This window comes from Eucalyptus grandis, chromosome 5 (genome assembly GCF_016545825.1).
Source record: "Eucalyptus grandis isolate ANBG69807.140 chromosome 5, ASM1654582v1, whole genome shotgun sequence".
Taxonomy (NCBI): domain Eukaryota; kingdom Viridiplantae; phylum Streptophyta; class Magnoliopsida; order Myrtales; family Myrtaceae; genus Eucalyptus; species Eucalyptus grandis.
The window spans coordinates 10,601,321-10,614,633 of record NC_052616.1 but is presented as its reverse complement, the minus strand read 5'-3'; the positions used below and the strand labels follow the sequence as shown (position 1 = coordinate 10,614,633).

At 38.9% G+C, this 13,313-nt stretch overlaps 2 protein-coding genes and 1 pseudogene across 2 annotated transcripts; all 3 read left to right on the top strand.

The window, feature by feature from the left end:
• The first annotated feature begins 214 nt into the window (after positions 1 to 214).
• Positions 215 to 5,524, top strand: LOC104446177 (annotated as a pseudogene).
• Positions 5,525 to 5,635: 111 nt separating this feature from the next.
• LOC104444139 (caffeic acid 3-O-methyltransferase) lies at positions 5,636 to 8,458 on the top strand. Its single transcript, XM_010057749.3, has 4 exons — positions 5,636 to 6,234; positions 6,840 to 7,150; positions 7,684 to 7,748; positions 7,925 to 8,458. Exons 1-4 carry the CDS (start codon positions 5,807 to 5,809, stop codon positions 8,234 to 8,236), a joined length of 1,116 nt encoding a protein of 371 aa, XP_010056051.2. The 5' UTR covers positions 5,636 to 5,806; the 3' UTR covers positions 8,237 to 8,458.
• A 2,055-nt stretch (positions 8,459 to 10,513) lies between these two features.
• On the top strand, positions 10,514 to 12,293 carry LOC120293607 (caffeic acid 3-O-methyltransferase-like). Its single transcript, XM_039313304.1, has 4 exons — positions 10,514 to 10,772; positions 11,420 to 11,577; positions 11,628 to 11,679; positions 12,169 to 12,293. Exons 1-4 carry the CDS (start codon positions 10,514 to 10,516, stop codon positions 12,291 to 12,293), a joined length of 594 nt encoding a protein of 197 aa, XP_039169238.1.
• The last annotated feature ends 1,020 nt before the right edge of the window (positions 12,294 to 13,313 follow it).

Here is a 13,313-nt window from a genome sequence, read left to right as displayed (position 1 = left end):
AAAGCTGTCGGTCAAGAGGTCAGACCCCAAATCGATTCAGAACTCTTCACACGTTGACCGACCAATAAAATCGTACGCAATGAAAAGGGCACAAACGTTAATCTGCAACGTGCACGACAACGTGAACCCTCGATATTGTTTTTTCTTTCCAGAAATCAGCTGACGTTCTTGTTTCATCGGCGTTGAGTAAAAGCTTGGACGGTCAAGAAACTCCATGGACAAACACAAGATGATAGCTATCGACAAGGATGATGAGTCATCATCGTCACCGATCCCACTCTACGCCATGCAACTAGCGACTTCATCTGTCCTGCCCATGGCCCTGAAGGCAACTGTCGAACTGGCTGTGCTTGATATCTTGGAGAGAGAAGGCCCAGGTGCCATGCTGGCCCTGTTTGGTCTCCCAAAGCCCATTGAGAAAAATATTAGGCGCTTAGCCAAATGTCAGCATTGGGAATGTTAAAAACCCAATGTAGATCTAGACTAATTTTGAGCTTTTGACGTTTTGGAAACGCAAATCTACTGTTCATATGCGTCACTATGTACCTTCTTCCCCATTCATCTTGGTCTTCCTTGATTTGCCACCTAAGAGTTGAGCTTTCTCAACAGTCGCCACAACTGCTTGAGGGTCATGTGTCCTTGGTGATCACTGTATGGGGTTGTACGACCCGCGACTCAGGCAGCATCGCTTGATGCTCAGGAACCAAGCAACACTGCCTAAGGTTGCGACCTCACCTCACCTGATTTGGCCTCTGTGACCTCAAGCAACATCATTTAGGTTCACGTGATCTAGGCAACATCACCTAAGGTTGCAATCAAATTTGGCCTCTATAACCTTAGACAACGACATCGCTTGAGGTCACGCCCTCAAGCGGTGTTGCCTAAGGTTGCAACCTTAGATGGCCAGATTTAACCATCTGGTGGCTGAATTTGAATTTCAAACTAAAAATAATAATAAATAATAAAAGCCTTTTATAAATATGGGTTTTGTCAAATGATATTTATGATAAAGTTACTTTTCAATGTTATTAATATTATAATTTGTTAAACGGTTAACATTTCCAAAAATCTTTCTACTTTAAAGATGTTCGTATTTTTTTAAAATTATTTCTCCAAAATTGAACCAAATAGTTGCTTTCCCTTCGCATATCGCTTCCAAGGTTCCCGTTAGGAACAACCCAGTCGCGCATGACGTGCTTGATAAGATGCTTAGCCTACTCGCTAGCCACTCGATTCTCGGCGTCTCTTCAGGAAAAGATGGCCTAGGTGATGGGGTTTGCAGACTATGGTTTGGCACCTGTGGCCGAGTACTTCTTGAGGAATTGAGAAGACGGGTCATTGAGTGACCTGATGTTCATGGTTCAGGACAGGGGCACGATTGATTTCTGGTAATGATTCCTTTTCCCTTTAAAAATGAAGAATTAGTTGGACCTTGAAAGTTGCATCAAATTTCAGACTCTAATTTTACATCTCCACCTTCACTATTATTTGGATAAAGTACTAGAGTAACGAATCTTCTTCACGGTCTCTTCATGCTATTTGATATCTTACAAGGTCGAGTTATCCCAAGTTCATTCAGACTGAATGCAGAAGACTCGTATATAAATCATTTTTATAGTGGTAGACTGTTGTATCGTATCCTGTGAAAAGGTATTTGCCTTTTGTGCACTACGTTGAGTTACTACATTGTCGCCATCATTCTTGGTCTTTAAACCGCATTAACGTACTTTCGATCTTAATCTTTATAAGTTCTTTGTTTAGGATTTAAAGATTTTTTGTACTAAAATATTTCATATTCATAACTGTGATTTTGATGCATCATTTGTGAATCACACTTTATCTCCATCAATTTGAATACTGAAAGTGTAATTCTCAAAAGTAACTTTGTAGGTAAAAGGCGAGCATTTTCTTTTTCCTGTTTGGGGGGTTTTTGTTGGTATTGAAGTTTCCATAAAATTCTTTGATCAGGTTCCACTTATAAGATGCTGTTCTGGAAGGAGGAGTTCCATTTGAAAGGGCACACGGGATGAACGCAGTCTCATACTTAAGGAAGGATGCGAGATTCTCTGAGATTTTCAAGAACTCAATGAAAGAATACAACAAATTGTTCATGTCGAAAATCTTTGATGCATACAAAGGTTTTGAAGGGCTCAGCTCACTGGTTGATGTAGGAGGTGGTGATGGTTCCATTCTTAGCAAGATCGTTTCCAAGTACCCTCACATTAAGGCAATCAACTTTGACCTGGCGTCGATCATCGAGAAGTCACCTTCTTATTCAGGTATGGAAGGGGAGGAGAATTCGCATACAGACTTTGCAACGGTTGACATTGTTAGCAAAGTCAACCAGTGTTGTGTCCTGTTCGAAATGCTAATGTGGAATCTGTGTGAATTTTTGCAGCTCTTTTTATGACATAAACGTCCTTCCATGAATAGGTCATTACGGCAAGAGGGATTGTAGTCCCTTTAATGAGTGCCTGATGTCATTGTTTAAGAACCAAATTGCCTTATCAATCTCTTATGGGATACTTCTTCCACACTCGCTTGCTACATGAGTCTCTAGCAATCCTAAGCGAAACTTTCATTTGCCAACAATAGTGAAGTTTCTTCATTAGGATTGCATTGATGTCAATTATGGGCAGTGGCGTACTACAGAATACCAAAAAGAAAATCCATCTTCCTTCATTTTAATCACAATGAAGAGCCTAAGCATCAGCACTTAAGACACATGATAGTCCAGTGATTTGCAAATTGATTGCTTGGATCTTGATGGACACTACGATTTGGTACAGGTATCGAGTACATTGCGGGAGATATGTTTGAAAGTATTCCAAAAGGAGATGCGATTTTCATTAAGGTTAGTCTAGAGAACCCAACAGTTCCATATTGCTTCAGGAAGATTGTAGAACAAGTAGCTAGAAGAATGGTTCATTTGTCATTATCCACAAATTCTCGTTGACTTCTCAAGTTCTAGGTCGATTTTGTAGATTTCTGTGCATTTATGCAAATACATCTTAAGTGCTAACACTGGTGTTATATGATAGTGGGTACTTCACATGTTTGATTATGAACACTGTATCAAGATCCTCAAGAACTGCTACAACGCCTTGCCAGACGGGAAGGTAATGTTGGTCGGTCTGGTGATTCCAGATGCGCCTGAAGCCAATCTTGCTGCCTGGAGCCTGTTCCAATTGTACGTGTTCATGTGGAATATGAATCCGATGGGGAAAGAGAGAACTGAGAAAGAGTTTGAGACTCTAGCGAAAGAGGGCAGATTTTGCAGCATTCAAGTGGCGTATTCCGCTCATAATTTGTCCCTTGTTTTTTTTTTTTTTAGTAAAAGGTAAGAGATATATAGACTTAAGCACAAAAAGCTATACAGCTTTATAGCAAGGGGGAGGGTCCGGCACCAGCTCACACTCAGAAGGATAGAAAATCCAAACGAGTGGAAGGGGACCAAGGCTAGGGGGAGAGAAAAGGGGAGGGAAGAGCTGCAAGAGAGATACATTGTAGAAAAAAGCAGCAGCAAAAGAAGGCCAAAACAGCAGCCAACAAAGGAGGCAAGGGCAAAGAGCACAACACTGTGGCCTGCTCAAGGAAAAGACACAGAGGAGAAGAGCAGGAGAGACACCAAGATGGGAACCTAAGCCACATCATTAGGAGAGATTCGGGAGAGATCCATTAGAAGCATCAACCAGCTATAGCGAGATGGGCAGCAATGTAGCAAAGGACAGCTTCACCAACCTTCAAGCCGAGGAAGAAAGAGGGGGGGCAATAGTAAGTATAATCAATCAAAGATGGAGGGGTGGATGCCCCAGCTAAATTGTAATCTTCTATTACGGGGGTTGTCCGGGACCTTAGGGAATGATAAAGCCTTATCATTGACAGCTTTATGAAGGCAATTCTTGCTAATTGCATGCTCTCATCAGTAGAGAGGAATGCTTAACAAAGATTGTGTGCTTGATCATGTATACTAAAGTGATTAGCTGCCAAGCGACACCACCCTTGAATTTTCTCATAGAGATAGAGAGAGACGATATTATGTAAACTGCTATTTACAGAACGTATTTTACCTAATAAAAATGGGACAATACCATCAATAATCCATCTACTTTGCCCAAAATTCAAAACCGTATGTAATTTTTTTTTCATTTTTTAATTGTCATTATTCTTTTTCTTTAGAAATAAAATAAAATTTTCAAGCCAGCAAATTTGTGATGTTAGACCAAGTCTTCAAATTTCGTCCTTGAAACCACGCACAAGCAAATGGTGAACTAATAACCCATTTTAAAAAGCACAAGGATCATTTTGATATAACAAAAAGAAAAAAAAAAAGTAGAGGGAGAATTGAATTTTCATTAGAGCGATCATTGACAGCATAATTTCAATAAAATTTATATTTGTACCCATCCGTAAGTAGTGCAATTGGTTGAGAATCCCTTTCTCGTCGCTAAGGTCGAGAGTTCGAAACCCTGCATTGCTAGCGATTTAAGTGAGGGGCCATGGTGGTGGGTTGTTGTGCTAGTTTTTCCCGAGGTATAAGGATCCGGTCCTTAGGTGCTGTTCAAGCACAAGGGCATGTGGCGGAGTCCTCAATCACCAAAAAATAAATAAATAAATAAATGCAATTTACCTTGTTACGCTTAAGTAGATGATGAATTAGAAAAGGAAACATGGAGATGTAAAAAATCATGTGGTCAACTCGGATTGGGTGTCAAATGAGCAAGCGCCACAACTTAGGAGCTTGTCACATCACCTTCTTAATCGATATTACACGTAAATCGATCCAAGTATCCCTTGCGTTGCTCATATAAGTTTAGAGGGAGAAGATTCTGAAAAGTAAAACGACATTCGAGTCGTCCATATATTATTACCTAGGGCTTGCACCTAAAGAGAGAGCATTCGTGAATGGCAAAGAGGAAATGGAAACATGAGATATCCTAGGCGAGACATTCTCTTCATTGTGACCCTTTTATTGCACATTTGTGGATCGGTTGCCCTAATGAGAAAGATGAATTGGAAACAGCCTACTTCACTTTTGACCCAAGGAATAGTTACATAAAGAGTTGATATTAGTAAGAGGATCTTGGCAGATCCATTTAATCACAAGCTCACATTTGCGGAGCTTAATAGCCCAGCCAATATACTTGAGGTGTTCTAGTCATGGAGAAAAACTACGAAAGTAGTTTACTTCATTTCGCTAGTCAGTGTTATATCCTAAACATTTTTCTCGAGATGACAAAGCGGAGATGTAAACCGTCTTTGTCAAACATGGATCGAGACACGTTAACTATTTTTGGAAGATGTATATAAGAACATTAAAAACTTTAATATTCACCATACTAGACAAGATAAAACAGGAAAAAAAAAAAAAGATAAATCGCGCTATCTACATATTTTTGTTATATCTTTATTTCTTAAACTGAGATGTTAGACTTTGGAGAATGAAAACATGGAGATGCCAAAAATGGACTCTTTCACTGGAAAGCAGCAAGGTTTTACCGTTTCTGGAACCAAAACCATGTAAGCAGCCGTTGAGAAAAGTCGTCGGTCAACGAGTCAAACTCCGAAACGGTTTAGGACTCTTTACCCCCTCACCTAGTCAAACCAGACGGCAAAGGCAAAAACCAATTCTAACCCCGTCTCGACCAGCAACAGCAACATCGAGCCCCATGAAAACGGTGCAAGATCTTGCAGCAGCATCCATTACGACAGAAACCCAACATCAGAATTTGTTCTCCCCTGAAATCAGCTTCTGAAGTTTCTCGTTTCATCAACGTCAACTCGGGCTAGACAGTCAAGAGACTCCATGGACAAACACGAGATGATATCCAACAGCAAGGAAGGTGAATCATCGGCCTCATCGGTCCCCCTCTACGCTATGCAACTGGCGACTTCATCGGTCCTGCCCATGGTCCTGAAGGCAACGGTCGAACTTGGGGTGCTCGAGATCTTGGAGAGAGAAGGCCCCGGCGCCATGCTCTCTCCTTCCCAGATAGCTTCCAAGATTCCCGCCAGGAACAACCCGGAGGCGCGCGACATGCTCGATAAGATGCTTAGCCTCCTCGCTACCCACTCGATTCTCAGCGTCTCTTTGGGAAAAGATGGCCCGGGTGATGGGGGTTGCAGAGTCTATGGCTTGGCACCTGTGGCCGAGTACTTCTTGAGGAACCGAGAAGAGGGGTCGTTGAGTGATCTGATGCTCATGGTTCAGGACAGGGTCATGATTGATTTCTGGTAATGATTCTTTTTCCCTTGGAAAACAGAAGAATTAGTAGGATTTTGATAGATGATGAGTCTGATTGTCATCAAAGCTGATTCTTTTTAGAAAGTTTTACCTCCTGATTTTAATACTCCAACTTTACTATGAGTATGACAAAGTATTAGCACTCACAAATTTGCTTCACGGTTTGTTCATGCTCTTTGTTCGTAAGGATGTTGAGTTATTTCAAATTCATTCGGTCTGAATGGAAAAGACATGTATTTGAATCATTTCCTAGCGTGAAATTGTATGATATCCTATTAAGTTACTGCCTTTTCTGCACTATGTTGAGTTACTAAGTCGTCACCGTCATTCTTGGCCTTAGACCGCATTAACGTACTTTCAATCTCAATGTCATAAGTTCTTTGTTTAGGATGTAAAGAATCTATACCAAAATATCCCATATTCATTACTATGATTTTGATGCATCGTCTGTGAATCATGCTTTATCTCCATTATTTTGTATACTGAAAGTGTAATTCTCAAAAGTAATTCAGTAGGTAAAAGGCAAGCATTTTCTTTTTTTCATTTTTGGGGGGCTTTTGTTGGTATTCAAATTTCCATAAAATTCCTTGAGCAGGTTTCACTTAAAAGATGCAGTTCTGGAAGGAGGAGTTCCATTTGAAAGGGCGCATGGTATGACCGCACCATCGTACATGGGGAAGGATGCAAGATTCTCTGAGATTTTCAAGAACTCGATGAAAGAATACAACAAATTGTTCATGTCAAAAATCTTTGATAAGTACAAGGGTTTTGAAGGGCTCAGCTCACTGGTTGATGTAGGAGGTGGCGATGGTTCCATTCTTAGCATGATCATTTCCAAGTACCCTCGAATTAAGGCAATCAGCTTCGATCTGGAATCGGTTATCAAGAAGTCGCCTTCTTATCCAGGTATGGAAGAGAGGGAAATTTCTCATACGGACTTATCTACTGATGACATTATTAGCAAAGTCAAACCATGTCCTGATCGAAATGCTAATGTAGAATCTGTCTGATTTTTGAAATGTATAGAGAAGGCCTGCCTAGCAGCTCTTTTTTTCTCCCATCACTCCTTCCGCGAATTTGTTATTATGGCAAGAAAGATGGCAATCCCTTTGACGAGGGCCTGCATGTCATTGGTTAAGAACCAAATTGCCTCGTTAATCCTTTTTTAAGGGATATTTCTACCATAAACTAGTCACCAAGTTCTGGTTTGCTACGCAAGTCTCTAGCAACCCTAAGTGTAATTTTCAAATGCACATTTGCCAACAATAATGTATAATGGGAATTAAGGGCAATGGCATATTACAGTAAACCAAAGTGTCCTTCCTACTTCATTTTAATCACAATGAAGGACCCAAAGCATCATTACATCATTACTTGAGACACAAGATAGTTCGCTGAATTATAAATTGATTAATTTTGGAGTTTGATGGAGTATGCAGGTATCGAGTACATTGCTGGAGATATGTTTGAAAGCATACCAAAAGGAGATGCAATTTTCATTAAGGTTAGTCTAGACAAACCAACAACTTCATATTGCTTCAGCAGGATTGCAGAATAAGTAGCTAGAAGAATTTCTTATTTGCCATCATCTGATTCTGGTTAGCTTCAAGGTCAATTTTGTAGACTTCTGTGCATTTGTGCAAACGCAAATTAAGCACTAACACTGGTCATATATGACAGTGGGTACTTCACATGTTTGATGATGAACACTGTATCAAGATCCTGAAGAACTGCTATAATGCGTTGCCATGCGATGGGAAAGTGATGGCAGTCGATCTGGTGATTCCGGAAGTGCCTGAAGCCAATCTTGCTGCTGGAAGCCTGTTTCAAATATACGTGTTCATGCGGGGCATGAATCCGATGGGAAAAGAGAGAACCGAGAAAGAGTTTGAGACTCTAGCAAAGGAGGCGGGATTCTGCAGCATCCGAGTGGCGTATTCTGCTCATAATTTCTCCCTTGTTGAGCTATACAAGAATGCCAAATCTTGCTGACTGGATGCTTCACACTGGCCAGTGCTTGCCCAGCTCATCGTTAGAGAGGAATGCTCAACAAATTATTTATGCTTGATCATGTACAATAGAGAGATTAGCTGCTAAGTGACGCCCTTTCAAATTTCCTCAGAGAGAGAGAGAGAGAGAGAGGACATTATGTAAACCGCTGTTTGCAGAACGTATTTTGCCTAATAAAAGTGGGATAATATCATCAGTGATCTATCAACTTTGCCCAAAATTCAAAACCATCTCTCTAATCTTTTTATTTTTTAAATTGTCCTATACTTTTTTCTTTAAATAATAATTTTTTCAAGTCATCGAAGTTTTAACAAAGTAGAGAGGAATGCTCAACAAATTCTGTCCTCAAAACGGCGCACAGACAAACGGTGAATTATTGATCCATTTTAAAAAGTGAGATGGTCCTTTCGAAACAACCCAGAAGAAGTAAAGGGACAGTTGAATTTTCAATAAAACGATCACTGACGGCATTATTTCAATAAAATTTATACTGCAGGCAATATATTAAGCTATCCACCCAGTTATGCATGCCTGAGTAAATGCCTAAATTAGAAAAAGAAACATGCAGATAGTCATCTCGGAGATTTTTGGAATAACCATACAAATGCTCTTTGAATTTGGGCCTAATGTGTAATGTCATCCTTAAATTTTAAACTTATTCTATGATCATTGAACTTATGATAAATGTTCAATTTAGTTCATATACTATACAAAAATATCCAATGTTATCATTTAATTGATTCAAGTTACTAGAATTTACTAATTTAACTTCCAATCCCAACAATAGACAAAAAAAAAAAAAATGGCATTTATTCACGTATAATATTCAACTCAAATTAGGACATAATAATCAATGTCATCAATTATTTTTCCAAATTGAACGAGTTAAAAGAATTGTTATATTATAATTGGAATTGAATATGTTATATGAATAATCCACGTGTAAGATTTCTTTTTTTTTTGGTTCACCATTCAAACGTACCGAATTGAAAGTAAAATCAGCAAATTCTATTAATTTGAATTAATAGAAGGGCAACATCAAATATTTTCATATAATTTATGGACTAAATTTTGAACATGTAACAAAATTTTTGAAATTATAATAAACATATAAAAGTTCAAGGATGACATTGAACAAATTAAAAATTTGGGAATAAAATAATATATTAAGTTAAAATTCTAGAATCACATTTGAATAAATTAAAAGTTCAACAAACAATATTACACATCTGGCCAAAAGTCAAAGGCCATTTGTGTCATATTCCCCAAACGCTTTTACCTGAAATTGGAAGCACAAATATTCTTATTCTAGAAAACCAAGTCAGACCTCACCTAAGAGTACCAACACTAACACACGATACGACATGACACGCTAACATGTTATTTCTAAATAAATAAATAAATAAAAGAGAAATTTCGACATGTTGGGACACGTTATATAATAAATTGATATTTTTTATGATTATGTAATTAAATTAAATTAATTCAAATTCACAAATAAATAATAATAAAAAGAACCTAAAATGAATTTACACTAAATTAATTCACTATTTGTTAATATCATTCATTATTTCAAGTTGATAAATTCAATTCCATTTCAATAATCCATAAAACTTGGAGGAAAAAAACAAACATTCCACATTCTAGACTTATGTGTTAGAGTGTAAAAAAAGAAGAGAAAATAAACTTGAGGGTGAATTGTGTGTCACAAGAAGTGAAAATCGAAAGAGAATAGAAAACTAGGTTTTCCTTTTTTCCCCATTTTTTTATTTTTATTTCTTTTCATATTTAAATTTTAACCTCTCATTTATTAAAAAATTTTAAAACTGATCTTGTGCATGTTGAAATTCTAAACTTGCATATTGAAATTCCGGACTCGAGTATCAAAGAGTGTCTACCATATGTCAGATTTTATGACATGTGTTGACCGAGTGTCGAACATATATCAAAGTATCTAATAAGTTTCAAAGGTTTTCAGAGAGTATCGGTACTTCATAAGATCCCCACAACGATTTAGAACTCTTCGTCAAACAAAGCCAGTTAAATCCCTCACCACTTGATCAAGAAAAAAACACAACAATTGAGCACATGTTGACCAACAACAACAGCGTACCCATTAGAAAGACTGCAAAACGCCACCTTAACACAACGTTACAACATCAACCCGTCATTTTGATCTCCCCTGAAATTAGCTGCAATTTTTTTTTTTTTTTGACTTGAGCTGAATAGTCAATAAACTCCATCAACAAACACAAGATGATGGCCAGCAGCAGCAGCAACGAAGATGAATCGTCATCGATCGCACTGCATGCCATGCAACTAGCGACTTCATCGATCGTGCCCATGGTCCTGAAAGCGACGGTCGAGCTGGGCGTGCTCGAGATACTGGAGAGAGAAGGCCCGGACACCATGCTCTCTCCTTCGCAGATCGCTTCCAAGATTCCCGTCAAGAACAACCCGGACGCACACGACACGCTGGACAAAATGCTTAGCCTCCTCGCAAGCCACGCGATTCTCAGTCTCTCTTGGAAAAGATCACCAGGGTGAGGGGGGCTGCAGGGTCTATGGTTTGGCACCCCTGGCCGCAAATATTTCTTGAGGAACGGGGAAGGTGGTTCATCGAGTGGTCTGGTGCTGATGGTTCAGGACAAGGTCATGATTGATATGTGTATTGTTCTTTCCATACAAGAGAAGAAATTACTAGGTTCTCCGTAGATAATATGAAAGCTGCTTTTTTGAAAGTTAGATTCTCACCTTGAGTTTATGTTCGTCCACCTTAAATAGGACTAAGCCTGACAGATTTGCTCTATGGAATTATGTTTATGCTTTTGATTCATTTTCATATGAATTTTATTTCTCCCAAATTCCATGTTTCTAAAAGGTATAGACATGTACTCTGTGTCGTCTTCATAGTTTAGACATCTCGTGTCCTGTGGTATGAGACGCCGAGTTACAAGGCTGTTGCTACGGCTCTTTGCTGTAGAATTGTAGTTTCAATCTGAAACTTCAAATTTCGGTATTTGGGATCGAAGATGTTTCATACTGAGATAAACCATTTTCATATATGTCAGAGTGTGATGCATCGTTTATGAATCATGCTTTCTCTGCATCATTTTCGCATCCGGGAAGTACAGTTCACGACAGTTTAGGCTCTTGTGGGAACAGGTTCTGGTGTGAATGCATTCTCATACTCAGGGAAGAATGCCAGATTTTCTGAGTTTTTCAAGGACTCCATGAAAGAATACAACGAGCTGTTCATGTCGACGATCTTGGATGCCTACAAAGGTTTTGAAGGGCTCGACTCCCAGGTTGATGTAGACATGGTGATGGTTCCATTTTTAGCATGCTCATTTCCAAATACCCTCACGTTAAGGGGATCAATTTCGACCTGGCATCGGTTATTGAGAAGTCGCCTTCTTATCCAGGTACGGAAGCGAGGGAGAATTCTCATACAGACTTATCGGCCGTTGACATTGTTAGAAAAGTCAAAACGGTCCAGACTTCCTATGAAGTCCCGAAGGTTTTATGTAGCACCTGCATAAACTTTTAAAGGTATCTCTAGCGGTTTTTTTATCATATAGACCTCCTTCCACAAATGCGATTGTGTTGGGAGAAACAGATAGCATTTCTGCCATAAACTATTCAATAATTTTTTGCTATCTCAACCAACCCTAAGTTCTGTTCAAAAAAAAAAAAAAAACCAACCCTAAGTTGAATTTTCATTTGGGAACAGTGATGCAGTTTCTTAACTAGTATTGCATCTATGTAAATTATGGTCAAGGACATAATGCAAACCAACAGAGACATTCCTTCCTACTTCCTTTTAATCACAATAAAGAAACTAAAGCATCATTGTTTGAGACACATGACAGTTTAGTAATTCATAAATTGATTAATTTCGAAATCTGATGCAGACTACGACTTGCTACTGGTATTGAGAACATTGCAGGAGATGTTTGTGAGTATTCCTAAAAGAGATGCCATTTTCATGGAGGTTAGTCTTAGATGCTACAGGAAGTTTGCAGAAACAAGGAGCTAGAAGAATGCTTTTTTCATTATCATCAGAGTTCTAGTGTAAATTTCAGTTCTTTGCACGTTATGAGCACTAACTCGGTAACTGATGACAGTGAATGCTTCATACATGGAGCGGCGAACTCTGTATCAAGATACTGAAGAACTGCTACGACACTTTGCCTGACTGCGGGAAAGTAATGGCGGTTGATCTGGTGATTTTATAAACACCTGGAGCTAATCTTTCTTCTGCAAGCCTGTTTCAATTGTACGTGTTCATCACGAGCATGTTTCAAGGTAGAAAAGAGAGGACCGAGAGAGAGTTCAAGACTCTAGCAACGGAGGCAGGGTTTTCTGGCATTCGAGCGGCATGTCATGCTCACAACTTCTTACAAGAATGCTGAATCCTGCCGATTGTATGCTCAAGCAGGCTAGTACCTTGCCCGGCTCATCAGTAGATACGAAAGCTCAACAATTCATGTATGACTATTCATGTATGACTGATCATGTATAATAAAGAGATTGGTCCCACGCACGCATGTACAGAGTATATATGATGTAAACCTCTGTTTACAGGATGTAATTGGCTCACCAAAAGTTAATTTGGAAGCATTATTAAACTAAGCAACGTTGGGTGATTCAGAACGAATGAACATCCCGCTGTTTCGTTGTTTTTCCTTCATGCAAATTTTGGACAACTAGTTAAAATTGCAACTAAAAATGGCAAATCAATGTCTTCCTAGCACTGAGTAAACAACAACATCATATCAAACGAGCTTGAGCAGCAATGTAATCTAGGAATTCTACATGCCATGTCAAGTAGTCTTTCCTATCAACATGATTACTACAAAACCACTCGACTTGTATGTGCTTCCGTATCCCTCCTGAATCCTTCATGAAAGTTCCATCAGACAGGCATATTTCTGCAAGGCAGAATGCAGAAAGGTACATCGGCCTCGAGAAATTATTTCCAAATGATAAATGAATTTCGCTTTCCTACTAATGTTGTCATCTTGAGCTTTCCGCAATTAATAGTTAAGAGTCGAAT

What these genes read in the sequence shown, in the direction of transcription:
- LOC104444139 (XM_010057749.3), top strand. Translation starts at nt 5,807, where the DNA reads ATGGACAAACACGAGATGATATCCAACAGCAAGGAAGGTGAATCATCG. An exon ending in AGGGTCATGATTGATTTCTG is followed by an intron (nt 6,235 to 6,839) that starts GTAATGATTCTT and finishes TTCCTTGAGCAG; the next exon opens with GTTTCACTTAAAAGATGCAG. An exon ending in GAGATGCAATTTTCATTAAG is followed by an intron (nt 7,749 to 7,924) that starts GTTAGTCTAGAC and finishes CATATATGACAG; the next exon opens with TGGGTACTTCACATGTTTGA.
- LOC120293607 (XM_039313304.1), top strand. Translation starts at nt 10,514, where the DNA reads ATGGCCAGCAGCAGCAGCAACGAAGATGAATCGTCATCGATCGCACTG. An exon ending in CCCAGGTTGATGTAGACATG is followed by an intron (nt 11,578 to 11,627) that starts GTGATGGTTCCA and finishes CCTCACGTTAAG; the next exon opens with GGGATCAATTTCGACCTGGC. An exon ending in GAAGTCGCCTTCTTATCCAG is followed by an intron (nt 11,680 to 12,168) that starts GTACGGAAGCGA and finishes AATCTGATGCAG; the next exon opens with ACTACGACTTGCTACTGGTA.